This window comes from Chelonia mydas, chromosome 2, assembly GCF_015237465.2.
Source record: "Chelonia mydas isolate rCheMyd1 chromosome 2, rCheMyd1.pri.v2, whole genome shotgun sequence".
NCBI classification, from domain to species: domain Eukaryota; kingdom Metazoa; phylum Chordata; order Testudines; family Cheloniidae; genus Chelonia; species Chelonia mydas.
Genome location: NC_057850.1, coordinates 110183390 through 110211167, shown reverse-complemented (window position 1 = coordinate 110211167; position 27778 = coordinate 110183390). Strand labels below are relative to the sequence as shown.

The 27778-nt window shown below is 41.6% G+C and overlaps 1 protein-coding gene across 11 annotated transcripts in view; it reads left to right on the top strand.

The window, feature by feature from the left end:
• The window catches only part of PHACTR1 (phosphatase and actin regulator 1), a 423459-nt gene that overhangs the window by 332634 nt on the left and 63047 nt on the right, over positions 1-27778 (top strand). For 8 of the 11 annotated variants that reach the window (XM_037893144.2, XM_037893141.2, XM_037893142.2 and 5 more), the window contains 3 exons: positions 3520-3684; positions 6081-6287; positions 16791-17121. In XM_037893144.2, coding sequence (XP_037749072.1) covers positions 3520-3684; positions 6081-6287; positions 16791-17121 — 703 coding nt within the window. The remainder of the gene's footprint in view (positions 1-3519; positions 3685-6080; positions 6288-16790; positions 17122-27778) is intronic. The other 3 variants (XM_037893146.2, XM_037893145.2, XM_043540094.1) reach the window with 1 other exon arrangement.

Sequence of the window (27778 nt, the reverse complement as noted above, 5' to 3'; positions counted from 1 at the left end):
ATTTTAAATTTGTATTTTTGCTTTGTTTTATAAAATAAAATATATTTGAGCAGAAATCACGCAATTTTTTATTTGAAAACCAAACGACTACAAAATAATATTAGAAGTATTCCGTAAATGTATACCAGGTGTTCCATGGCCAAAATAGTTTGGAAAATGCTGCTTTAGTGGTAGAGTAGAACCCTGATTCTGTTTTCAGATCAACAGAAGTCATTCTACTGCCGTCAACAGAATTACAGCAGTCTAAAATCAGGGCAAGTGAGATCAAATTAAGGCCACTGAGTTAACAACTGACTAAAACCTACAGGTTTTATTAATATTATCTCCCCTTTCCAACTCAGCTAAGTGCTGAGAAAACTACTATTCAGGTTTCAGCTTATTGTGATGTCACTGTGTCATGTGAGTTCTTGTGCCATGTCATGCTAGTCCTCCAAAAATCCTCCACCCAAACCAAGGAAGTCATGACCCTGATATTCCTAATAATTCCAAGGTTAAAAATAAGCAGAAGATCATCTTCATATTTCATAAAGGAGTCTTAAAGGTCACAAACATGATTTTGAATTCTTTGCTGCTAATCTACCTTCAGACGTACTAATTGCCATTGTCCTGAGGCTAAACTAATGGACTTACGCTTTTCATTTCTTTCCAAACTGATATGCACATCTTAGCCTTCTAAGCTGGGAATGTACTTGTCAGATGATTCCTCTCACTTTGGTGATGTACATCTCTGTTTGGTGATTTGGAATGTAACAGTGCCAACCATAAGTGTTCAAAAATCATAAGTCAGGCCCCAAAATTCCTGATTTCAATAATAAGGTTTGGGGTCTTTCTATTTGCCTTCTGGCTTCTGAACTGTTAGGGTGCATTGGGGTCATGTGTGACACTACACCCCATATGCATCATGGGGGTACAGTTATGATATGGTTATGACATAATTATGATGCAGTTTGTACAAGATGAGTCATGTAAGATGTCATTGGAAAAATTATGATTTGATGAATATGATGATCCTTTTTGTATGCATGTATTCTTTTTGGACCTGAAGTTATGAATTTTGAATAGGTATCTGTATTTCAAATGTGGTTACATCTGGGTAACACCCACTAGGCAAAATGCTTCCAGCCTAGAGAGCTGGTTGTGAAGAGTCTATTCGGAGTAATGGGCCATTAGGAAAAACAATAGGCCTTAGGAGAAACTTATCCCCTGCCTGGTGAGCCTTCCTGTAAGTAATGGCTACAATGACTCTTCAAGGGCATGTGACCAGACCACATCACTCTGGACTCCATTTTGGGTACCTGTATTTTTCCACAAACTGGTCTAGGAACCAATTTTGGAAAAAAAGGGTTCCCACCATATGGAAAAGCTATATAAGGCAGGGAGTGACATCATCCGTGGTTCTTCACCTCCCCACAACTCAACACCTGAGAGAAGCTCTGAAAGAAAAGGACTTGGAATGGAGGTGGGGAGCCCAACATGCAAAGCAAGTGCAGCTTGTGCCTTGAGAAGCTGCAAGCCTGCTTGTATCAGTCAGGGTGAGAAAATTGCTAATTCATATCCCATCTTTCTAGTATTTTAGGTTTGGTTTGCAGTTTTATTTATTTACAAGGTAATCTGCTTTGATCTGTTTGCTATCACTTACAATCTATCTTTTTGTAGTTAATAAACTTGTTTTATGTTTTAATCTAAACTAGTGTGCCTTTAAGTGAAGTGTCTGGGGAAAAATCTTATCTTGGTTAACACAAGTTTGTTGCATATTCCTCTCCACATTGAGGAAGAGGCGAACTGGGTAATGAATTCATCCCAGTCGGGGTTTCAATCAGGGCAGGATGGTACAGCTCTGGGGTCTTAGGCTGGGGAGCTGGGCGGTTATCTTGGCTGTAGCTTCTCTATGGTTGGTTCGTGCAGTGCCTCGTTGGTGCCTGCATATAACTGCAGGTGGGTGGGTCCCTGCCTCTGTGCATGCTGGTGGGAGTGTAAAGTGTTAGAGGGAGCCAGGCTGGTGGGTCCGAGAGCTCAGTGGAACCCCAGTTCCAGGTGGCACCCCGGGGGGAACCCGTCACATCATGTTTTCAGGCTTTCATTTTTCCACAACCACAAGGGGTAGAAACTTACTGTTTTTCTTTGTTTTAATAAAAGCTGAGGGCATGTCTACACTTACCTCCGGAACGATCGATCCAGCGGGGGTCAATTTATCGCATCTAGTGAAGACGCGATAAATCAACCACTGAGCGCTCTCCCGTCGACTCCGGTACGCCACTGGAGCGAGAAGCACAGGCAGAGTCGACGGGGGAGCGTCAGCAGTCGACCCACCACAGTGAAGAACCGCAGTAAGTAGATCTAAGTATGTCAACTTCAGCTACGTTATTCACGTAGCTGAAGTTGCGTAACTTGGATCAGTTCTCCCCACCCCCACCCCAGTGTAGACCAGGCGTGAGATGCTCATGCCTCCAACAGCTGAGGTGTTAGGAAAAACACCAAATATCATGAGACTTGCAGTCAAATCACAAGAGTTGACACCTTTGAGAATAATAGTAACTCTCTCTCTCTCTCTCTCTCTCTCTCTCTCTCTCTCTCTCATGTCCTGATGTTTTTAGTCCTGACTAGTGTTTGATGGGAAAAAGAAATCTGTTGCTGCTACAGAAATTGGTGCAGATAAAGGAGAGATTTTAAAGGATTTTATGGGTGGGTTTTCCAGCTAGGATTTGCTACATGCCAATATTAAGGCCTTATACCAACTGGCCATAAAAGTTAGTCTATCACTTTAAACTCTTGGTCATGCTGGGAGCTTTAATGGTTAAGTGGTGTGTGAAATAGGGATATACCTCTGTGATGTTATTTATATGTCTCCTATGTCATAAAAACAAGTGGAGGGGAAACCAAATTAATACAAAAGCTTCATAGCATCAGTTCAAGCACATTCTCCTCCCCCGCTTCGCAGGTTTGGCAGAGGTGCAATACAAATTGGTTTTTGGACCATATAAAGGTGGAGAAGGAATGGGGATGATTCACATTTGATCTCATTTCCGATTATCATAATTATTTTCTTGCCATAATCCCATGTCCAACAAGAACATTTTTCAGGATTTTCCCAAATCTTGAAACATCTTTTGAAGTGAGAGAAATGCCATTAGGTGCAAAATTGCATGTCATTATGTTACATCTCAACCTGACATTGCAGAAAAGTTTCATTGCAACATACCCAGCTTGTAACACTGTGATACAAACACCAGGATATTGTGAAGGAGGAGTTTGTTACGCTGGAGGAACTAAGAAAGATTTCTGGGGAACGTAAATAAGGCTGCTGTAAATATAGGCCATGCCTGAATAACTGTTAAATAAACTGTTGCATTGTGCACTGTTGGATGTGTAGTCACCATTTGGGTACTTGGGCCATGGATAACCCAAAGGAAACCACAGCTTTAGGGCAGTCTCTTTGCAGACACTGTTTTATTTAAATTCTTGTAATATCTTACTTATTCTTGATCTATTATCATTGTGCTTTCTTCCAACTGCTATCAGATGGGGAGCTTTCCATACCAAATGAAGGATCATTGGAGAATGGGCAGGCTCTGAGCTCCAGCCAGATTTCACTACCAGGCCTAGCAGAACTGGAATCAGGTTCCGCGTCTGGGGAACCCTGTACATATGAGGTGCTGCCAACCACAGATATCATGGATGGGGCAGGTAACATTTCTGTTTTCATTCTAAGATACAAAATATAGAATTTTTTCAACATTATGCTCTTTAAAGCTTTTTAAAATTGGCTTCTGATGGTTTTTGATCTTTGGTACTTAATATTTAACACACAGGAGTGCTCTTGACATACAGAAGTAGATATAAGCCAGAACCGGAACCTCAGATCCAAACATTTCAGAACTTGGGGAAAGTCTGGATTCAGGTCCAAACTTCGTAACTCGGTCCCATCTGTATGCAGGACTACAGACTAGGGTTACCGTCTTTCTGTAAATATACTACTAGTGAGTAACGCATAAATCAGAATGCAAAGTAAAATCATTGTACATTTCAAGTCTGGAAACTGTATAGATTTAATTTCATTTTCTCATTGATATTCTGTGTTCTTTGCTATTTGGAAAGAAGATTTTGTAATGAAAGCAAAAGCCTGGCACATCTTGCGTACTTTCAGATTTAGAGAGGAGAGTTTTATGTTTCACTGATTGTTGTAACAAAGCAAATAGCTTGGTAGGTAATGCCAAGGTCCTAACATGGAGGGGACCTGTGATAAGGAGTTCTGAGGGATTCTCACATCCAGAGCAGAATGAGAACATAGTTAAGATAAAAGAAAGAGCAGACCATTTATCATGTGGACAAGGTTGAGACATTGTATAGCTCAGAAGTAACCTTCTGCTTTCCAATTCACAAGACTAGTGACTCAAGAGCAGCTGCTCAATAAAGAAAGCTTAGCACAGGAGCTGTGATTTCAGATCTTAGGGTAAATTGATAGGTCAGAAAAATCTACTCAGACCCATTGGGTCACTGAGTGGCAAAAGAGCTATCTTCACATAAGGAATGAGAGGTCTCGTTGTGGATGAGGGAGTGACAATGTTCAAGTTAGCTTTGGGCATCTCTTAAAAGATTTGGAGTGTCTGTTTAGATGAGGAGGAACTTCCAAAAATCTAGGTAATTAAGCAAACTGTCTGGACTCTTTTTCTCATGGTATTTCAGCATATGTGCTGCTGGTCCTGGAGAGGCACAGGCATGAAAATATGGGGGGTTGGAGGGAAGCAACCACATTATTATTTGTATTAACATCAGAAAGGTTGGATTTAAGTCTAGGACCAAACTTAATTTAACTTCTTATTTTATCTGACTTGATCCACCTGTCCCTGGTGCAGACGCCTAGACCCATCCCTTCACCAGCTCAAATAGAGAACCTTATGTAAAGAAGTTCTGACTTTGGGAATCTAAAACCTGGCCATTCTAAAGAGGTCACTGGTAGCGATCCCTTTCGCAGCTTCAGGACGACCAGCCAGAACCTCCTGTTAAAGAGCACCTGCTTTAGTGTTCAACTTCTGCTTTTGCTGTCCTTGAGAAAGTTAAATGGGGTGTCTCTGGTGAGAAACAACGGTCCACTTGAGCTGCGTCTGATTGAATCAGAAGTAATACCTTTGGCTTCAGTGGAATGCCTCTCAAATCACAGTTTGACTAGAAAGGGGTCACAGTCTTCGTACCTCAGCTGCATATGCTCAGCTGAGACGTGGATCAGCTAGGCCTTGCACCTGTTGAAGAAAAAGCCGTTCAATTATACTGTACAACAGCAACAACATAACAATTTCCATGTCTGTTATTTTGAGAGAGAGAGGGAACTGGATGGAAACCACAATACCATTCAAATAGTAATGGGCCAAATTCAGCCCCGCTGTAAAAGGCATAGCTCCAGAGAAGAAACAGTTACATAAGAAAATAGCGTTCTTAAGAATCAAGATGATTGACTCTGGTGTTGCCTTTCAGCTGTACCGCTCAGTTCTACAGCAGACTTCAGAAAGCATTTTGGAGGCATGTGCCTTTCACCAGCTGTGTGGCGACTATTGCACATTGCTCCAAAGAGGAAGAATGAAAAGGAATGTGTAATTGGTATAACTGAATATCCGTGATCCTGCACAACTGAGTGGTCTTTTGAAAATATAATGGACCCTGACAGAGAAATGGGCAGGATGCCGTTGTGTGGAAGCATAAACCTGTCGACTAGCTACTTGTTTATTGATTGTGTATTGTTACCCGTCTAGAGAGTCTGGGGTTTGACATTTCAAGGCTCTTGATTGTGTTAAAGGGGTGTGGGACTAAATTCAACTCTGGTGTCAGTGAGAGATGCTCCATTGATTTTAATGGAGAATGACCCAGTGCTGAAATTGGCCTGTGGTGTAGGTGTGTGTGTGTGTGTGTGTGTGTGTGTGTGTGTGTGTCTTTCTCTCTCTCTTTGTGTTTTATGATGTTTGAGCAAAATCTTTTAGTTATGTTTTTAATCTGCATCTCTGTGCTGCTTTTCTTCTCTTACTATTACTGTACCTGCTGCCACTCTGCTTGTAACGTTGTTGCGTCTATGATGTGGTTGTGTCCTCCAGTGTCTGAAGAGAGCCCCACATCCAGTGAGTCTGGAGTTCTCCTGTCCCAAGATCCTTCAGCTAAACCAGTCCTGCTACTTCCCCCCAAAAAATCTGCTGCTTTCCCTGGAGACCATGAGGACACCCCAGTGAAACAGGTGTCCCTCCTCAAACAGCCCCCTGCCCTGCCTCCTAAACCCATTGCCAGGATTGCCAACCACTTAACTGGTAAGTAGGTGTTCCTGAATGCTCTGCACCACTACTTCCCTTAAAGGAACAGTCCACTCCTGTACTGAGGATCTCAATGTCTTTCTTTGGTAAAGCTGCTGTGTAAATGTTTGCATGTGTATCGATATTGTATGTGTGTCATGGCTGTACTGATACAGCAGGACAGGGGCTCGCAAACTATTTCATAGTGTGGACGACATCTTAATAGAGATGGACACCTCCCGTCTCATCCACAGTCTCATAGACTGCCACTTCTCCCAGCCTCTTAATCATGACCCTGATCACCAACATGTGACCTCGCCTTAGCAAATACAGCAGTCACTTAGATGAAAAAATAATGATAGGAAAGTACTTTTGTAATCTTGAATCAAGTTTCATGAGATAAGCCCTTTGTTCTGGTGGGGGGTGGGGGGAATTAATCAGATTCTCTCCCTTTGCTCTTTGTTAGATCTTCTCCAGCTTTCATGAGTGCTGTTCTCCCCACTTTTTCCCTCCATTCCTCTGCACATGCTTCTGTTAGACTCATAAACTCTAAGGTCAGAAGGGACCATTATGATCATCTAATCTGACCTCCTGCACATCGCAGGCCACAGAACCTCACCCACCCACTCTTGTAATAAACCCCTAACCTCTAGCGGAGTTACTGAATTAACTCATGATTTACATGATTTAAAGACTTCATGTTACAGAGAATCCACCATTTATACTAGTTTAAACCTGCAAGTGACCCATGCCCAATGCTTCAGAGGAAGGCAAAAAACCTCCAGGGTCTCTGCCAATCTGACACAGGGGAAGAGTCTTTCCCGACTCCAAATATAGCGATCAGTTAGACCCTAATCAGGGGCAAGATCCACCTGCCAGACACCTGCGAAAGAATTCTCTGTAATAACTTGGAGCCCTCCCCATCCACTGTCCTCTCACCAGCTGTTGGAGATAGGTGTATTTGCTGCTGGCAGTTGCAACTCATCTATGTGCCGTTAGAGGCAGTCTCATCATACCACCTCCTCCATAAACTTATCAAGCTCAGTCCCCTTCTTTCCCAATTACTCTGCCCTCTGGTTCCTTACTCCTCTGCTTCCTTGCTCATGATCGCTGGCTACTCAGTCTCCTTCTCCATAGCTTCCCACTGGTGGATGCTAGCGGTGATTGACAACTCAAATTCCCCAATTGCTCCATTCCTGCTCCAGTTCCTGGAGGATGCTCTGGTTTCCATTCCTGCTGTGTTAGAGACTGTAATGGAGGCAGGTTATGCAGTCTTCTCTGCCTGGTTTCCAGCTGCTTCTACATGTATCCAGGCTCTTCTTTGCAATTAAGAGCCCGGTTATCTGTAAAAGCTATTAGAAGCAAGGAGGAACAATCAACCATATGTGACCAGTCAACCCTCCCTGGACTACCATCAGACCACTGCTGTAGAGAAATATTACAGGCACACACACAAGGACCATGAAACGTTTAAATATTCCTAAAATACATGTCTATCCTTTTTGAGATGTGTGTGCACAATTCCCGTTGCTTTCAGAGAGAGCAGCACAGGTTAGGAGGCTATAAACTCCTGGGTTTTAAACCAGTTCAGATAGTAACTCCCTAGGTAACTTGGGCAGATCGCAGTCTTTTCCCCTCAATTACCCCTCTGGTATTAATACTTTCCTGCCTCACAGTGATGTGGTGAGGATGATCGCTTCCTGTTTATACAATGCTATGTGTTGTTATTTTTTTGCCAGATCATTTTGTTTTATTTTGACTATTATAAAGTAAAAGAATCTTTACCAAATTATATATATTGCTTTTCTCACCTGTTTCTACATAGCATTCTATCTAGATGGGCAACTGATTTGTGCTTTATTTACTTTTGTTCACTTTTATTTGAAATTTATATGGGATTTCTTCACTTTTGCCACCTGCCACAATCAACTTTAAATTGATTTATTTTTCGCCTAAAACTGCAAACCAAAAGGGCTAAAGCAGGCACCATTCTTAGTTACTTCATTTGGGGCTACAGCTGCTTGCACCAGCTCTGAATTTGTTTCCCATCCATTCTTGTAATTCAGTTTACCCCTATGAGTTATTGCTCACATATGAAGACTCAATGAAGAAACTAACATAAAGGGAAACATCTTCTGCTAACTGTGCATTGTACAGAAACATGAGGGGGGAGAGAGAGACTACCCTGCTCTTTAAGTTAGGTGGAAAAACAAACAATGGATGGAGATTTGTGTCTGCTTCTATGTATTTTGTAATCAAATTTTTATATAGAGTTGTCTTTAGTAACCACTCAAGGGATCAGCATGTGTCAGTTGTTTAACAGAGATGACCTTACAATAAAGGTGAAGCAGAATTGTATTCTACTTCTGGGGCTACTTTGAAATGGTCTTTAAAGACAGACGGTTGCCTAATTAGGGTAATTGCTCAGCTCGCTTTCGCTCTCTCCCACTCAGACACAAACTCACTTGCATGTAGACATGATGACATACACTCTCACACATAGACAAGATTCACACACACACACGTCTCTGTGGGAGAGGAGGTACAATTTCAGTCACAAGGTCCTAGTTTAGCAGGTAATTGCCTCTTGGAAGAGCTGACAGCTTCACCCATATATACCCTTATAAACATTAATGTCTCAGGCCAATAGGTTTGACTTTTTCTTACTGGGAGGGTCTAGGGACATATATTTCTATATGCCTTAGGCTACCCTTTTAGATTATAGTAGACTTGCATAATCCCTGAAAATGAGCAGTGTGTTTTAATGAATCACCCTCACCACGAGAAAGCTAAATTAACCCTATTCTTTTACTAATTACTCCAGAGACATCCTTAGTTTGTGTGTGAGAGAATTAATAAAATAAGACTTCTGGAGCTCCAAATGAAGATTTTTCAGGTTTTCATTGCACTTTCAGTGTCTGCTTTTCTATTGAGGATTTTGTGAGGAGAGTGAAGGACAAATTAAGACAAACCGAGCATGACTGATAGAGAGTGACAGTAGTTAATGGTCTGGTAGATCTGTGCAAGAAGGATATGAGAGGAAACATGGTCTTGGCATGAGTTTTATTTCAGGTATATTGCTGATGTGGAGCTTGCAAAAATGCTTCTGATCTTTTATCTTGTTTTGTTTTATCTTGTTTATAAAATCCAATACAAGAATACCTGAGAACATATAATTACAAAATCTCCACAGGCATGGTCAGCAGAGAAAAAAAAACAGATAAATACCTCAAATAGTGTGACGGTTCAGTGGCTTAAAAATCAGACCACCTTCTTATCAGGAAACTCTGGGCCAAATCCTCATCACCTGCATGAAGAATGACTAAAGGGGTATGCTCAAGGGACCTTGTGCGGATCGGGCAGGACTTGGGAGACAGAATCCTCCCCTCCAACAGGATCTAAGATCCATCTCACAGATCACCGCTTTCTGTACAAGTGCAAGGCTTTGTCCTTGCCCTCAATAACAAATACTCGTAGCAGAGCAGGTATAAAATAAACAAAAATAAATGCAATTAAATTTTGAAAAAGAAAAAAACCCTCAGATTTACTATGGGAGTGAAAAGGGAGAAAGAGAATCAGGGGGAGGGATAGCTCAGTGGTTTGAGCATCAGCCTGCTAAAGCCAGGGTTGTAAGTTCAATCCTTGAGGGGGCCATTTAGGGATCTGGGGCAAACATTGGGGATTGGTCCTGCTTTGAGCAGGGGGTTGGACTAGATGACTTCCTGAGGTCCCTTCCAACCCTGATATTCTATGAAAGCATGTGGCAATTTCTAATCACATAGCTTAGTGCAGTTCTGGTAGGCTTTTGGGTACTGTGGAGATGAGGAGGATATAAGAACCTGAATAGAAGAGAAACCAGAGCAGGCTGGGAGTGAGACTGCCTCTTGGAGTTTTTTACTGGTAGGGGGCTTGACATCTTGTAGTTCAGAGACCCATGTTCCTGCCCCATCCACTCCAAAACCATCCATCTTGCTTTTATGGAAGGAGCAGCCAGAGAGAACTTCTCTATAGTATGTGGAGGGTGTTGGAATCCCCTGAGCAGCCTTTCTGTTGCCCATTCTCTGTCTTGCATGCTCATAACATGAGCAGGAAAAAGCAGCATTTGCCCTGTAATCATCAAGATCCATCTCTTCATAGTACAAAGCAGTCAGCCCTAGGAAGAGAACATGTCTTGTTATTGTTTCAGTATAATTTCACCACTCAGCATTCTTCACTGGCCAATTATTTTACAATGATCTTTCTGCCAGTTGTTAAATATGATCATTAATAATAAGCCATCCTTCATTTATAAAGCCACTTTCATCCATCAGAGTCCTAAAGCTCTGATATACCAACTTTACACAAGGATCATCTTCACCCACCACTAAAAAGTAGATATCTCTGAGGTGGAAGATAGCAGCGTTACACAACCATTTTGGACAAGAATTGCAAAATACCATATCTGGCTGAAATTGTGGGGGGAATTCAAATAACCATCTGAGACTGAATTTGCTGGAACCTTGAGATTTATTGCCAAGAGATCTCTAATGACCAGAAGCGGCCAGCACATTGGTTTTATATCTTATTTGAAAAACAACACTCCTTGTCACTGTGCCCCTTCGTCCCATTGTCCGTTAATCCATTACTTCTCAGAACCAAACTTGAGTTTTTCTGGGATTAACCCAGCCACATTCAGCTCAAAAGAATGAACTGCCAGTTATCCATGAAATTCTCTAAAAAATTTGGAAGCAAAACATTTGGGGCATAACTGTTTCACCTGTGTAAATCCAAAGTCAGTGGGTTTACTTCAGTTTTACATTTGGTGTAATTTTGAACAGAATCTGGCCCTTTAATTCAACAATCATATTAGAGCTTTTAAAAATCCTTTTAGCATCTTTTCAGTTGTCTCATTCCCGGCATTGGGAGGAGGAAGTTTGTCCCGTTTTTAGTTCTAAGAACACACAATCTAGTTATGTATATATACAGTAAGATTCAAACTATCAGCTGGCTGAATAACAGCGATAATTCAAATATAGAGCAACTAGCCATGGTTAGAAGTGAACATTTAATAGGGAAGAAAGTGTTGTAAGTCCATAAAAATAACTACTGATAATGTGGACCTGCCAGGATTGAATTCCAGAACAATGGCTGTAAGGCCTCTTGAAACATAGTTGATCATTGGTTACAACATTACAAAACTATTTAGAACTACAAATTTACCTGGCAGATAATCTCCACAGCCTGCAGTATGTTCTAACCCAGCATTTACATATGTCTGGGGTTGCTCCTCTGTATTTGAGCCCATTGCAGCAGGCATGAGCCCTCTGCACTGTCATACCTCCTCCTGCTTTCTGCACCAGTATGCACATGGCTTATTCAGTTTGAGGTAAATTCTCTCCCCAGTGCACACTCTGAGTACCCATGATGCGCTCTTGAGGAGGATGCAGCAGAACAGGAGCAGAGTGAATGGATCATCTCCCCCAGTCTGCAGAATGGCAGTGGGCTGGACCCTGGGATTGTAGTTGCTTCCATAGGTCCTGTGATTTGCTATTTGGAGAGCAATAGCCAGTGGATCAAGGTAACAGAAGAATGTCTGGCCCTGCCTTTAATGCCTGCTGTGAGACTATGCAGACAGTCCCTGCAGAACTGGGCTTTGTGGCATTCAGGGCATGCACACCCTCTGCATGTGCTCCCAAGTCCTTCCCCTATCTCTTCTGTACACATTGTGCAGAAGAACAGAAAAAGATGTGGGAGCCAAAATTGGCCTAAGATGCATATGTGCAATCCCACTGCAGTCAATAGGCAATGCTTATCTCACAGTTATTGGGCTAACTGCATCTCTGACCCTTCGGGGTCTTTTTGAGTGTACTCCCTCTCCAGTCTCAGGCCTTGAGTTGTCACCTCTTGTTAGGTGGAATCATTTGATTCTCCCACTCTTAGGCCAGGCCTTGGTTTGCCGTCCCCTGGAACTAAATGTGACTGCCTCGGCACCTGCGATTCTGGTCCTTGGGAGCTATGTCCCAGTGGCATACAGAGATCAGCCAGCCTTCTTAAAGCTGAGTGTTGTTTTTTTCAACCAAAGGACTTCAGAGAAAAAAATCTTAACATGGTAAACAGATTATACGTATGTCTTGTTTACCTGGTGTCTATCCATTTTGCACGTGGGGTTAAGCTTCCTACAAACAGCCCAAGACCTCTGTTGTCTTGGTGACAACTCCCATGGAATTAAAGCAATAGAGATCTATAATAAGCATTCCACTAACTAATACAGTTATGCAGTCTAGCTCAATAACTAGCTTACATACAGCATTCATAAAATTATACATAGCAGCTTCATGTCCACCACAGCGTACACGTGTATGAAAGCAGAATTTGACCCTTCATAATGGACCTGATCAAAGCCCACTGAAGTCAGTGGAAAGGCTGCCATTATTTTCAGTAGGCTTTTGGATCAGTTCTTCTTAGGCCTTGTCTACACTGGCAGTGGCATGTAGAGTATGAAGGCTGTGTCCACATTGCGGTGAGTAGCTACATGCAGCAGGGAAAGGCTCTGGTGGGAGGGGCATAATGGGGAAAAGCTCCAGCAGCTCCCCGTTGCTGAAGCCTTTCCACACTGCAGGGAGCAGCCAGATCCTTTCCCTGTGGTGGGGAAAGAGTCCAAGGTAGCAGGGTGAAAATGGGACTCTACATTGTTAAAAAGCAGCAGTGTAGGTGTGGAAGGCACTGCCTGGGGGAGTAGAGAGCCATGTAGGATGCGTACCCTAAGGTTCTGGCATGTCTTTACTCATCTAAGCAGCACCTCACTGTCTACACTGCTATGTATACCCATGCTGGGTTGTATGCACTATATGTACTCTACACACCTCTGTAAATGTAGTCATAGCCTTAGAGGATCTGGGAACTAGGGATAGAGAAGTCAAATGATTTGCCCAAATTCATACAGTGAATTAATGACAGTGCCGGGAATATAACTCAGATTTCCTGAGTCCCATTTTAGGGTCCTGCCCACTGGGCAACACTGCCTCCTAAATACATGCAGACTTTTACAGACTACAGAATTCACTACTGCAAGAGGTCACAGTTAACTACTGGAATAGGATTTCAAGGGAACTGGATATTCATTACAAGGAGTTACATTTGTAGTTATATGTACTTCAACAAGGGTAATAAAAACTCGTGCTTTGGGGCATCAGCTGGTCACCATAGGAGTCAGAAGGAATTTTTCCTCCCATGTACAGGATGGTCACTTGGCTAGGTAGATTGTGGAGAAGAAGGGGCTGCCTTCTTCATGGATCAGTGCCCCAGTCTGGTGTAGCAAATTTTGTCTTCTAGTTATATATTTGTATATAACTATAGTCCACTGTCATAAACAGTGATAAGGTTTAATTTTCTAGCATTATTTGCATTAAACCCAGCATAACTAGAACCTAATCAAGCAAAATGCTGAAAAACCTCAACTCCTATTAGTGCCAGGGGAAGTTGAGCTTGTTCAGCATCTTGCAGAACTGGTCCCATTATACATAATAGTGGATACAAGGGACCTCAGGCCTGAGATTAATCTTTTTTGGCAATTTGCTACTATCTTGTCATTTCAGTGCTTTGTGCAAAGATTTAAAACTGCAGTAAAATTCCACTGGGAGGACTAGTAGATTTTCATGACTATTTTTCAAAGATGTGTGAACATGAGGTGAAAAATCATGGGCCAAATCCTTAGCTGGTGTAAATCAGCATCACTCCATTACTGAAGTCAGTGAAGATATGCTGATTACTCTAGCTCCATGTGTTTAAACAAATGTCCTTACCTGTGGTATGAATAATATTTTAAACAATTTAGACTAATTTTATAAATCTCACTCACTCTTTATGCTTTTTTGCCTTTCACCTACCAATGAAAATAAACTAGTGAATTTCACTTTCTAGTTCTAGTTATCATATGAGACCCCAAGCTACAGTCCCCCAAAGCAACAGTTTTGGGGCTGCAAACCTAGTGGGGGAATATTTTCATTTAAAAAGAAAAATATCCTTTTCATTTTCATGTTGTTTTTTTTTTTAAATGGAAGCATTTCTATCTATTTTGTGCCTCAATCAACCTCACAAATTCCACTGGCTCCCAGCAGAAAATCATCTTTTTTAGTACTTCAGAAACACAGGAAGTTGCCAATTCAATTGCCCTTCCAGCTTTTCTTCAGCCAGGAGCAGGAGTGAGCGGCTCCGGTGGATGGTATCACTTTGAACCCTCCATTGCGGATGTCTCCTCTACTTCATACACAGAGTGAAGGCCTGGGATTAAGACAGCATTCCCTTCCAGAATACCACCACCTCTGTGAACTAAAGCTGTTCATTGAAGTACACCAGTGATTAGACCAAACCAAACACCCAGATCTGGCTACTGCAGAAGTTTAGGGAAGTGCAGATCTGGATCCCAGCTGTGTAGCTCAGGCCCATCTTTTAGTAGTAAGGTATCCTGGAGAAATAATGTATTAAAATGTTTTGTTACAACAAATTGCATAGGAGCCTAATTCTCAGGGTTTTATTCAGTTTACTCTTTATTGTCTCTCTTACGTTTTCTTGAAGACAGTGTGTGCTTTCATACAGGGTACAAAGATAAAACATATCTACTGTGCATGTATGTGCATAAGAGACATGATAGCTCAGCCTGTTCTGTGTTTGGGTAAAAAACTCACAAAAATTCTAATTGCAAAATGTGGAAACCAGTCCGCTTTAGAAGACTGACTGTGTAGCTGACTGACAGCTCATGTTTGCTGGCAAATCCAAGGGCCGTATTTGGCTCTGCACAAGGGGGTGCAACAGGTATTGACTTTAGTGGAGAGACCATAGTCTAGTGGATAGGACATGCTGGACGGGGAGTCAAAAGATTTGGATTCTATCCTGGCTGGCTGTTTAGATTGTACGTTCGTTGGGACTTGGTCTGTCTCTTACAATCTGCGTGTTCAGTGACTAGCACAATAAGGTCCTGACCTAAACTGGGACCTTTAGGTGCTGTTGTAGAGCTACTCTAATAAGAATTAATAGTAATGTCAGCCTTGAATTTGGTCCGTGTCATCTTCTAGCTTAGTGTCTTTTTTCAGTTTGATATTTCTGGAGAAGTGTTGCCCCGGGAGCCATTTGTACCCTAGCTACTAGGGTTGGCCCCATTACTGACAAATAAATACTCAGGCCAGAGATTATGGATTGCTAGTGCAAACATGAAAATTTATAGAAGTGCTTTTAAAAACTGTGATGCAGCTCACAAACATGTGGTGGCCTTTGAAACCTCAGCAGCAGCTTATCTGGTGGGCTTTGTCAACTCCCAAGAAGCTGTTGGCACTTTTATCTCTTCATTGTATTTTAGTAAGGTGCATGAACTCAAATAAGAGAGGCTAAATATGTTATGGTGCCAGAACTCCTTTACAGAACCTGAATGCCAGAGGTTTGCCAGATTTGAAAGGGTTCATTGAGGTCACTCCCCTCCCAACTTCAGGAGGCCTTTCTAGCTCCCTCCTTCCCTATAACTTCAAACAACATCAGTCCATAATGTAAACTCCCAACTTCTCTTATCCCCCAACCCCAAGTGGCTACTTCTCCATTGCCTTCCTCATTCTCAGACCTCCAGCTCCTCTCATTGGCTCTCTGACATTGTAAACATTTTCATAATGCAACCCAGCAAGTCTCCTTCCCCCTGCTGAGCTCAGGCAGCCAATGCATTGAAATTCCATCTGCTTATAGATGTCTCCATTACATGCATCTCTGAGGCCTTATCCAGTTCCCATTGAAGTCAACAGTAATCTTTCCCCCATGGGTAAACCCCATAAAATTATGTATTTCTGAGGAATGCGGAATGGAGTTAAAAAGTTTAAAATCCACAGCATGGGAATCCAGAACAAAGTTTGTTTGCTGGGTGTTTTATAAAAGTATAAATTAATCCTACCATTTCCCTCCATTTTTGCTGGATTATCCTTGTACCTCATTCATGATTTTTTTTTTTCATTAGCGTAATTCTGCTACACCAAATGTTCTGCAGGTCCACAAAAATGTGAGACATGATGTGCAGTAGTCAGACCGTAGCAGTCGGAGCCAGAAATTCCTGTGTTTTAATCCCCGCTGTGGTGATAATGATTCGTTCTGTGACTTTGGGCACCTCGTCACTCTACCTCAGGTTACTCATTAAATGGGGGATAATAACACAGAGCTCACAGGGATGTTGTCAGGGTTAGTCCCTGGTAGAAAGTGCTTTGAAGATGAAAAGCACTACATAGATCTTGTGATTATATGAACTATTGTTGTTTAAGGCATTTCTTATTGAGAGTCCTCAAATGTTTCTGTGAGGCTCAAAAATGTTGTGACGTGAAAACTTCCCTTCTGAAAACCATTCAGCGTGTTATAGGGTACAGTATCTTCCTTCACCATCAGGAAAGGGGTAAGTCCAATGCAGATTCACCTGTTGTCTTTACTGGCAACCTTTGTGCCTGATTACCCGATATTGTGGTCTTCTTTTTAATGCCATAGAAACTTATGTGTGTGCCTCTCGTTCTTGTGTTTTAGATCCTGGCGGTCCTATGAAACTGCCTTGTATGCCAGTTAAACTATCGCCTCCACTACCTCCAAAGAAAGTCATGATTTGCATGCCTTTAGGGGGGCCAGACCTCTCTCTTGCATCCTATTCCATGCAGAAGAGTTCCCAGCAGCCTTTGGCTCCACACCATCACTCTGTACTGCCATCCCAATTAGCAGCACACCAGCACCAGCTTCCGTATGGCAGCCACAGCCAGCATCTGCCTTCTGGATCCAGCTCATTACCTATTCACCCTTCAGGGTGCCGGATGATAGATGAATTGAACAAGACACTGGCCATGACCATGCAGAGGCTAGAAAGGTAATGGTTGTTTTTTAAAAATATTAATTTATATTGTGTCATTACAGCATCAGAACATAACATCATACAATAATACATTGCACTTACAGAGAGCCTTTCATCTGAAGATCTAAAATCTTTTACAAAGCCATGTCATTATTGGGGAAGCTGAAGCACAGAGAGATTAAGTGACTTGCCCAAGTTGATGCAGTGAGTTAGTAGCAGAGTCAGGAATAAACCGCAAGTGTCCTGAATCACAGTCTCCTGCTCTAGCCATTAGATTATGATGCTACTAGATTAAAAAGCTTTTAGGAATCTCCTGTTTTGCAACAACATAACACCTGGTTTCCAAATAAAGCTTTGGTTACATGGAAGACAAAAGAAAATAAAATGAAAAAAAAAGTGGAGGATTTAGAAAAGAACAATAAAGACCAAATGTGTTGCCCCCACCAAAGAATCTACATGCTACTGATGAGCTGGAGGGAGCACATAGTGATTTGCATAAGCTATTTAGGTTTTATCATGTAATCTAAAATGCATCTGGGAATAAAATAAAATAAATGTGTGCCGGGGTAGAGTGTGTGTGTGTGTGTATGTGTGTGTGTGTACACAAACACAACATAATTTGCTGTTTTGTAGCAATCCCAATTGTAGACTGCAAAGGGGATAGAGAATATTAATGCAATTCCATGCAAGATCCCCACACATATTTTGTAAAGTGAGTTAATTGAATGCGGGATGTATCCCAGTATATTGACTTCCTTGCACGGATTCCACCAGCTTGTCTCTGGTCAAAAGCACAGGCTTCTGAACAGCAATCCTTAGGCTTTCACCAGGACACCTGAATTAACTGGAGCCTTGTGGGGGCTCTCAAGGGGGGTAGATCCAATACCAAATTATATGACATGTGGAGCTTCTTCCTGGAGAAACAGTGTGTACACCCTGTAGTGCAGAACATAGTCCCCTACAGGAATTTTTACACTGAATACTTATAGTCTGAAGAAATCAATAAATACAGGTGACCAGAAATCAGTGCTCAAAGTAGCTCAAGAGGAGCAGTGGAAATATGGCTTAAGGCTTGGCTCTGCAGTCCTTGTTGGTGCCAGACCTGTCCCCAGTATAAATTAGCGTAATCTGAATATTGCTGTAATTTATATACAGGAGAATTAGCTAAATGGACGGTGAAAACACAAGGAGGTAGCTGGGCAGTTCACCACGGACAGTTCTATTGAAACTGATAAGGTGATAGGAAAATAGGAAATTGTACAGAAAACCAAACACGTGCAATTTAAATAGACAAGAGGCCAGATTCTGCCCCATGCTACTAGCCCTTTGCACTGCCAGAGTAGTAAAAAGAGACCTTTGTAGCTGCTCTGAAAGGGCCGCTGTAGATTTTCCCAGTGTAAGGGAATCCTCAGCTGGTGTGAAGTTGACTAGTTTGTAGTGGGAGGTTCCTGTTGCCACAGATAAGGGGCTCCAGTGGTGAGGCAGGAGGTAGCATGCTATGAGCACAAGTCATTATAACAGGGGTAAAGATTTGATGGGACCACAGTCCTGCCACCTTTCACATAGGCCAGCACAGCCTAGCAAGAGCCCCTTGCAGAACTAGCTGCATCATCCTGAGATACCAAGTACTGTACACACTCCTGAGTGCTGGGGGATGTCAAGAGGGATTGTCTCCCCCTCTAGAGCAGTGCAGCTTCACACCATTCCTAGCACAAGTCTGGGTGTTAATTGCACAATCTGGCCCTGGTACATGCAAGCTGCACTTCATTATTCTAAACCCAATGATATTTCTCTTCATATGACTTCATAGTGGCATCTGTTCCCCCCTTTTCCCAGCAATGGATGTTCCAGTTTCTAAGCTTCCATCAAGTCTGTGTTTACAAGTATGTTTAATTGGTTTAAAGGAGGTGATGTAAAGATTGTGGTGGTTTTTCTTTTTCTTTTTGTTAATTTTTAACATTTACCAGAAGCTGAAACTGAGCTACTTGTTAAAACTGAACAAGCAAGAATCCAGTTCCCAGAATGAAGCAGTTGTCTCCCATCACAGAAGAGAATATTTTTTTAAAAATGGGATTAGTATTGATTTCACCTTTAAGGGACTCCTAGCTCACATTAATAGAACAGATTTTTGATTTTTTCTTTTCAGTCGATTAACTGGTTTTTTTGTGCCTCAATCGATATTTCAGTCATGGAATAATGAATCAAGTATTTCAGTTACACTCATTGTCCAGTAAGTCAGTAATGTTTATGGTACTCGAGGAAAAAAAGAGTTGATGACTGTTTCTTCTGGAAAGGCAGTCAGTAGTTTCATAATGTATGCGGACGAACCGTCTGTAAAGTCGACATGTGCTGTTAAATTTTTTAATTTATACTTCCAAGGGACTCTCTGTTTTTAGCAAATGTGCTAATGTCTCCAAGGAGATTAGTGTAGGTTTTCAGAATAGATTTGATTTGGGAGGGGATTATGTACACCAGGTGGTATCTTTTCCTGATATATTTTGACAGTAATGCTTTCTTTTCTCCCTAATTGTACAAAAAAACAGGTTTAAACCCAAATTATATCACATTGCAGTGTTTGTTATGAGACACTTCAGCTCAGAAGCCTTGAAAACCTTGTAAATTGCTTATATTTGAGATCTGTTTTTTCTTCAATATACAATTTTGCTGTATGATCATGTCTATCAAATATGTAGAATCTGAGATTGGTTCCTAAACTTTTCTACTGCTTCCAAAATAGCATGCTGCTGGGCCCCTGCTCCCAGGCCAGCAACTGTGGAGAAGAATGTAGAACATAGAGGCAAAGGCAGGATGGCTAATGGGAATCAGTGTATGAAAACGGAAATGATCACATCCAAAATAGAAACAAAGCTCAAAGAGTTTAATGCTCCCAAACTGGGGGAACAGATAATCTCCAACCCAGAATACTGAAAGAACTGGCACATGAAATTGCAAGTCAGGTAGCAAGTTATCATATGACTGGAGAATAGCAAACAGTTATCTGTATTTAAGAAAGGGGAAAAAAGTAGTCCAGGCAACTACAGATCTGTTTGTCTGATCTCAATAGTATGCAAGGTTTTAGAACAAGTTTTGAAGGAAAGAATAATTAAAGACTGGAGGTAAATAAAAATGGGATAAAATCCAACAGGGGATTATCAAAGGTAGATCTTTCTTTGATAAAATAATTGATTTTTTAGACAAAGGACATGCAGTGAATGAAATCTATCTAAAATTCAATAAAGCATTTGCATTGGTACTACATGGGGAATTATTAGTAAAATGGGGGTTAATACAGGAATCGTCATGTGGGTAAGGAAACTGTGTAAAGGGGAGAGGTCAGTGGGTTGTGCTGAAAGGAGAACTGCTGGGCTGGAGGGAGGTTACTAATGGCATTCTTCAAGGATCACTCTTGGGACTGATTGTATTTAATATTTTAATGAGTGACCTTGGCACAAAAAGTAGGACTGTGCTAATTAAATTTGCTGATGACAAAAAGTTGGGAGGCATCATCCATACAGAGGAGGATCAGAATATTATACAGGAAGATTTGGATGACCTAGAGGCCTGGAGTATAGAAATGGGGTGAAATTTAATAGTACAAAGTATAAGGTCATGCACTCAGGGACTAACAACAAGAATCTCTGCTATCAGCTGGAAATGACAGAGGAGAAAAACTTGGGTGTGTCAGTTAATCACAGAATGACTATGAGCCACCAATTTAATGATCCCATAAAAACACCAAATGTGAACCTGTGGTGTTGGTGGCCTGTTGCATGCAGGACAGACTAGTTGATCTGGGTGTGCCTAACATCACTTGGTGTAGCACCCATTTCAGCTGATCCCAGATATTATCTACAAAAATTAAATACTTAAGTATTCTAAAATAATCACTCCAGATACTGCAGTTGTTCTACTGTCAAGTGATGTGAAGCATTACTAAAGAACACTATAGTATTTTTTTATAAGGGAAGAGGATACTGACAAGCCCCAGTGTGAACCATAACCAGCCCTCTTCAGCCAAAAGGGTGCCTTTTTTTTTAATTGTTAAAAGAAAAGGCCTATTTCTTCTTGCTTTCTTCCTGAGTCAGTGGGATTTGCTCGTTCTGGTAAATTCAGCTGGTGTGGGTTGATTCCTGAGCCCATCTGTAATTTTCTCCCTAAACTCTCCAGCATTCTTTTCTTAAACCTCACGCCCCTAAACCATTCCCTCCTCACCCACCTCCGCTTCTGTGGCCAAGAATAGGGAAAGAAAGAACATGCAATCCCCTTCTTTTAACAACATAGATTTTTTGCTTTAGAAGACCAGGTCTTCAGAGAGCTGACTGTCTAACAACATCTGAAGGTAGGGAAAAGGTACGAGCTATGTGAAAGGAAGTTAGAAATGATTTGCCAATGAGTTAGAAGCATGCCAAAGAAAAATGAGGACTACCTGATCATGGAGTAGGAACCAGGGACCACGTTTTTGTGTGTGACCTTGATCAAGTTACTTAACTTCTATGCCTCTGTTTTCCTCTCTGTAAAACGGGTGATAACACTTACCTGCCTCGCAAGAGTGTTGTGAGCATTAACAGGGCAATATTTTAAAAGCATTTTAAAAATGGAAATTACTATGTAAGTGCCAAGTGGTGTTATGATTTTAAGTGACACATTCCTAACTCTCATAAAGGATCTGCACTCACTCCCTCTTCTTGTAGCAACGGTGGGACAAGAGCTAGGCCGCAATTTTCCTACATGAGGATAACATTGTGTCACAATTTAAACAAAGGGCTAATTTATGCAGCCAACTTCTTTAAAATTCAAGAAAATTTTGGGTTCCACGATGTAGATTTGCTATCAGGGTACCTCTCTTCCCCGACTTCACTATGGCTTTTCTGACATATAGTTTGTGCCCTTCCTGTGTTCCTGAACGTTGACTTGGAGAGGCAGCTACTTGGCGTGACATGCTAGTCTAATCTCCAGCCATGCGCCCAATCAGTCTCTCTGATGAGGCTGCCAGTTAGTGTCAATCATGATGCATACTCTTGTAAACTCGCAACTGGGGTCAGACCTTATTTCTTACAGGATACTAAACAGCTAACAGATGGTAATGATGGGTAATTCCAGTTACCAATGCCCTGCCCTGGGATAGAAGGCGAAAACCTCTGTATCAGAAAGTTTCTGTAACCAATTGTCCTTAGACATCCAGTTCCCTCAGACTTCAAATTTATAAAATAAATCATATTAGACCTACTTACCAGAAGTCTTGTAGTTCTTATCGAATGCATTTCAGTCTATAAAACTTTTCAAGAGAACTACTTTAGTCTAAACTTCACGGCCTGAGGATAGACACTCTCAATATGTATAGCTAATCCCATGCTCATCCCAGTGTAGTATTATATTAATGAATGTACAGTGATCTGAAGTGTTTCTATTTTTATTTTAATTGATAAGCAACAAAACAATATACTCTTGATCTGACAACATTTTGATAGAATCTTTTCTGGTAACTCTTCATTCTGTTATCAAAGAAGAATGGGTGATAGTTTGTGGGGATATGTTTTATCCCACTAGATTTTTACAGGAGTGATTTCTTCTGTTCTATTTAGAGTACACCATTGAGTAACAAGAATATCAGTAGTTGTCTGTATAATCCTTAAATTCTGACTTCTCATGAAAATCTTTTCTTAATAGCAGCACTGTAATTTACATATTAAGATAAATTCTTTTTTGAAACCAGTGCCCACATAGCCATGGTCTTGATCTCTAAACAACCAAAGCAACAAAATCTGAAACAGCTTTTAAAACGGATGATCTGAAACATTTAGTAGTGTAATTGTTCAGTACGTAATACTACTACTAGCCCAACAGCCTTTACAAATAATTTTGTAGTAGACCACATGACAGTGCATATTTCCTACCAACAAAGAGGAACTCTATCACAGTAGAATTACTTGTGCCCTTGATTGTTTTTCATAAGTAAACTGCAGTACTGCAGGTAGGGCAAAAGTGCACAACACCTTGTCATCTGACTTAGCGAATGAAATTAATCGTGTGGAACAGAAATCAGGAAATACATAAAATAGCAGGAAAAAATAGGGCTTAAAATAGCAAGTGGTATTATTGGTGGACTGCGTGACTGAGGGAAGTTGTAAAGAGATGGAGAATCTTCCACTGCTAGGACACCAGTTCAAATCAAGCCTCAGTGTGATAGGGATTGAAACTTGCTATTACCATCTAACTGCTGTATGGTAACCTAAATTGTTGAAATGTACACAGGACCTCAGGAATGAATAGCCCCAGCCCCCCTGCTCTTCCCCCCCCCCCCCAAAATACTCTGTCACAATTAGCACCTGGTTGGTAACTCCAGCAGAGAGGTAGAGGCAGACTGAATGGGCATAAAGATTGAGCTACCCTCTCACCTCTTCTGTTACTTGGTGAACTTGTCCTGCGCCTGACAGTGCTGTTTTTAAACTGAGCTGAATGATTTTACTGCCTAGCATTCACTGTTTTTTTTACAGAACAGCATTATGCTGAGCTTTATCATCTCTAAGATATTAGATCTGAGTCTTCGGGATTTCGTATATCTGCCACTGAAGAGTTACACAGAAAAACAGATAATCAGAAAAAGAGAGATTTTTAAAAGAAGTTAATTGAATTTAAATTATTAAAGCATATCAATAAAATAAAAGTTAATTGAAAGTTTTTAAAGACTGTAATGCATTTATATATCCTTAGAAGAATTCAGCTGATGCATCCCAAAATTACTTCTTGGATAAAAATAGTATAATGTAAAATTCATTGAAATCTAATAGAAAAATTCACAACCCAATTCTTCATGAATGTTTAATACTTTGTGCTACAAAATGTAGAATATCTCTAGGCAAATAAATTCCTTTCTTTGATATGTCCAGTCAGTAAATATATGCAATATAAGCTGCAATTACCAAATGATCTCTTTGACGTCTAACATAATGATAACAAATGGTATCACTCACTTATAGTATCTAGGGCCTTTTATCCCTAAGAATCCCAAAGCACTTTATGGGATAACAGTTCACCCCCCTTGAAAATGCAGTCATTTCTGGGGTGAAACTTGGCAACTGTTTAATGGTCCTCATCAACACCACACAACAGGTTAGGGCAGAACATTAAGATAACATCTCCAACTGACGTAGTGGAAGGTGATTTAAATAGTTAAAGGGCCCAGTCCTCCAGGGTGCTGTGGAGTATCTACTGTGGTTCTGCACATCCTAGACTCTCTAAAGGAGTAGCAGTTGCTTTGCAGGATCATACCCAAATCTGATAGTTGCCTCAAATGGAATGTGGCCAGGACAGCTGGATTAATGTCCATATTCATGTGGAAAGGAGCATGAGAATTTTAACAATTGCAAGATCAAGAACTCAGATTTACTTCTCATCCAAAGAGCAGCCTCTCCAACAGCACAGTGCCTCCTGATTTCATACAGTTATTGTTTCTGAAAGAAGAGCACCTACTACTGAATCACCAACACCACTGCAACACCCAGGATTTTTTCTGACAGTCTTTGATCCTAGTAGAGGGAGGCAATATGGTCTGGTGAATAGGGCACGTGGCTGGGAGGTAGGAAATTTCGGTTCCTTTCCTGGCTCTGTGCTTCACCTGCGATGTGACATTGGACTTCAGCTCTCCCGTTCTCAGTTTCCCTGTCTGTAAAAATGTACCTGCATTGATACTTACGTTCCCTTATGAAGTGCTTTGAGATCTACATGTGAAGAGAGCTAAACAGTAGTAATAACAACCAGGTTTGAACCTATTAGGTTGTGGGAAGCGATGAGCTCATAACCTAAGATACTATATGGCAGCAGCAATAGGACTGAATGTTTAGAGAGTAAAAGCAAATTGCTCTTCAGTGTCTGGCTTTTTGGGCTGTTGCACAGACAATTCATGTGTCTTGGTGTATCCCATTTGGGATCTCGCTAAAAATAGAAAATGACCACTGGCGCTCCCAAGTCAGTTTGTAGACAGACAGCTCTAATGCACATTTCCATTTCTTTTTGATTCCTGTAGGACCCCTTGCCTGACATTCACAAATTAAACACAACCTTGGTCATATATTTCATCTGAGACACAGCTCATCTGCAGATAATGTATCCCCATTCATCTTTTGTACTGTTCTATTGTAAATGAGGTGAAGAAAAAAATCTCAGGACTTACATTTCGCTTCAATTTACCTTCTTCCTGGAGAGATGATGTAAAATACCAAAATAATGAAAGAAATTATAAAACCATCTGTTCGTCCAAGTTATTTGGCAAGCTTGGAATGGTTTAATTAATCTCCCCTCGCTCGGTAAAGATTCCTATGCTGTATTTATATTTCCCAAGGATTTAAAGTTTCTCGGGGCAGGGGAGAGTTGGAAGCCCATGCTGTCACATAGGTGTGGCAGTTTGGCCAGTTAATCCACTATCTGTGCAGTCTCCTTCATACAACTAATGAAAGTGTTGCATGCAAATTAGCTGTAGAGTAAGAGTGGTGTAATTGGCTGAGTCATAGGCGCCGACTCCGTTGGTGCTCCGGGGCTGGAGCACCCACGGGGAAAAATTAATGGGTGCTCTGCACCCACCAGCAGCCAAGCTCCCCTCTCTGCCTCACCTCACCACCTCCTCCACCTCCTCCCCTGAGCATGCCATGTCCCCACTCCTCTGCCTACGTCCCAGCGCTTGCTGCCACCAAACAGCTGTAGCAAGCTCCGGGAGGGAGCGGGGAGGAGTGGGAACGTGGCACACTCAGGAGAGGAGGTGGGGCCAGGGCAGGGATTTGGGGAAGGGGTTGGAATGGGGGCGGGAGGAGGTAGGGCAGTGGGGGCGGGGCTGGGGCAGAGGGGAGTCGAGCACCTACCGGCGCCAGTAGAAGTCAGTGCCTATGGGCTGAGTAACCCTTTGATATCACAGTGCTCTAGGACTTTTTGCATGGTGTAGATATATGCCTTGCTGTAGCTGGACGCTGCACAGGTGTAATTAGTACAGTCAAAATGGCTGAGAACTTAAGAATTGGACAGTCACAGACTGAGTATCCTAGAGATGATTGAACCTTGTGATATTCTAAACAAAAAGAGGTCTCAACCATGCTTGTAGCTGTTTGAATATGTCATCCTAGGCTTCAGAGTGACAATCCTTGAATTTGAGAGAGATGTATATATATTACACACAGAAACCCATGTTAAAAGAATATTATTAAGTTTAAGTCATGCACTCAGAAATAAGATTGGAGATGCAACCTTCATTCTTTCCCCTTGAGCTTTTAAATGCATGATCGCATACTGTTTTTTCCACAGGAGCCCTGCCTCATTAGGTGCACAGGATGGAGGGTGCTCACTTAATGAGTAGCTGTTCAATATTTTGTTTTCTCATTGTTCAATGTGTGACCCTAGCAATTGTTTACTGGACCCTGTTCAAACTCTGCTCTGAAGACAGAATTATTAATTTCTCCAGGTTTTTCTTATGGCGCTTATCACTGTAATATCGAGTGCTTCACAAACATTAATCAATTGAGAGGTAATGTGATCCTTCTGTAAGGATCAGCAGGAGTTGAACCAGGCCAGTAATGCTACCAAGCAGCCGAATCCCCACATTGCTGCTTGACAGCAGCTGTAACCTGGCCACTCCCTGCAACTCATAGTCTACAGAGGTTCAATGCCATGACAAGGTTCACCTCGAGTGATCTGACTGACAGTGGTCTTAGCAAGCCCTGTTTGTCTCCTTGTCCCTATAGAAGCCCAGGGGGCATGCCAGGAAGAATCCAGGCAACAAGGCAGATCCCTAGCTACCTGCCATGACCACCCTGCTTCTCTGTTCCTGAACGCCTGGTACTGACCTTGGCTCTGACTTGGATTCTGACTCCTAGTTGACCCCCGGAAACTCAAAATGAACCTTGATATGTGGTATTGACCATCAGCCTGATTCCTGACAGTGGCTCTGACCCTCAGCTTGACTTGTCCCTGATACTGGCTCTGACCCTAGCTTCAGTTCTGGGATCTCAAGCTCCTGCCACTAGTCCTGTCTACCTGCGCCCAGAATCCTAACACCTTGGATGTATAAATAGGAATATTGAGTAGGAGCAAGGAGATTATATTACCTCTGTATTTGACACTGGTTGACCACTACTGGAATACTCTGTCCAGTTCTGGTGTCCACAGTTCAAGAAGGATGTTGATAAATTGGAAGGCGTTCAGAGAGGAGCACAAGAATGATTAAAGGATTGGAAAACATGCCTTATAGTGATAGACTTCAGGCTCTCAATCTGTTTAATTTAACAAAGATAAGGTTACTTGATCACAGTCTGTAAGTACGTACTTTTGGATCAAAACTTTGATAACGGGCTCTTAAGTCTAGCCGACAAAGGTATTACAAGATCCTACGGCTGGAAGTTGATCCTAGACAAATTCAGACGAGAAATAAGGTGGAAAGTTTTAACAGTCAGGGTAATTAACTTTACAACAGTTTTTTGTTAGATTCACTAGTAATTTTGAAATCAAAGATTGGATGTTTTGCTAAGAATATGCACTAATTCAATCAAAAATTAATTCATGGAAATCCTATGGCCTTCTGCAGGAGATCAGATTAAATGATCTATGAATAGTCCAAAAAAAACCCCTTGTGAGATTAGGAAGTGGTTCTAGCCCCATTTTGTGATGGGGGCCTGAGACACAGAAATTAAGG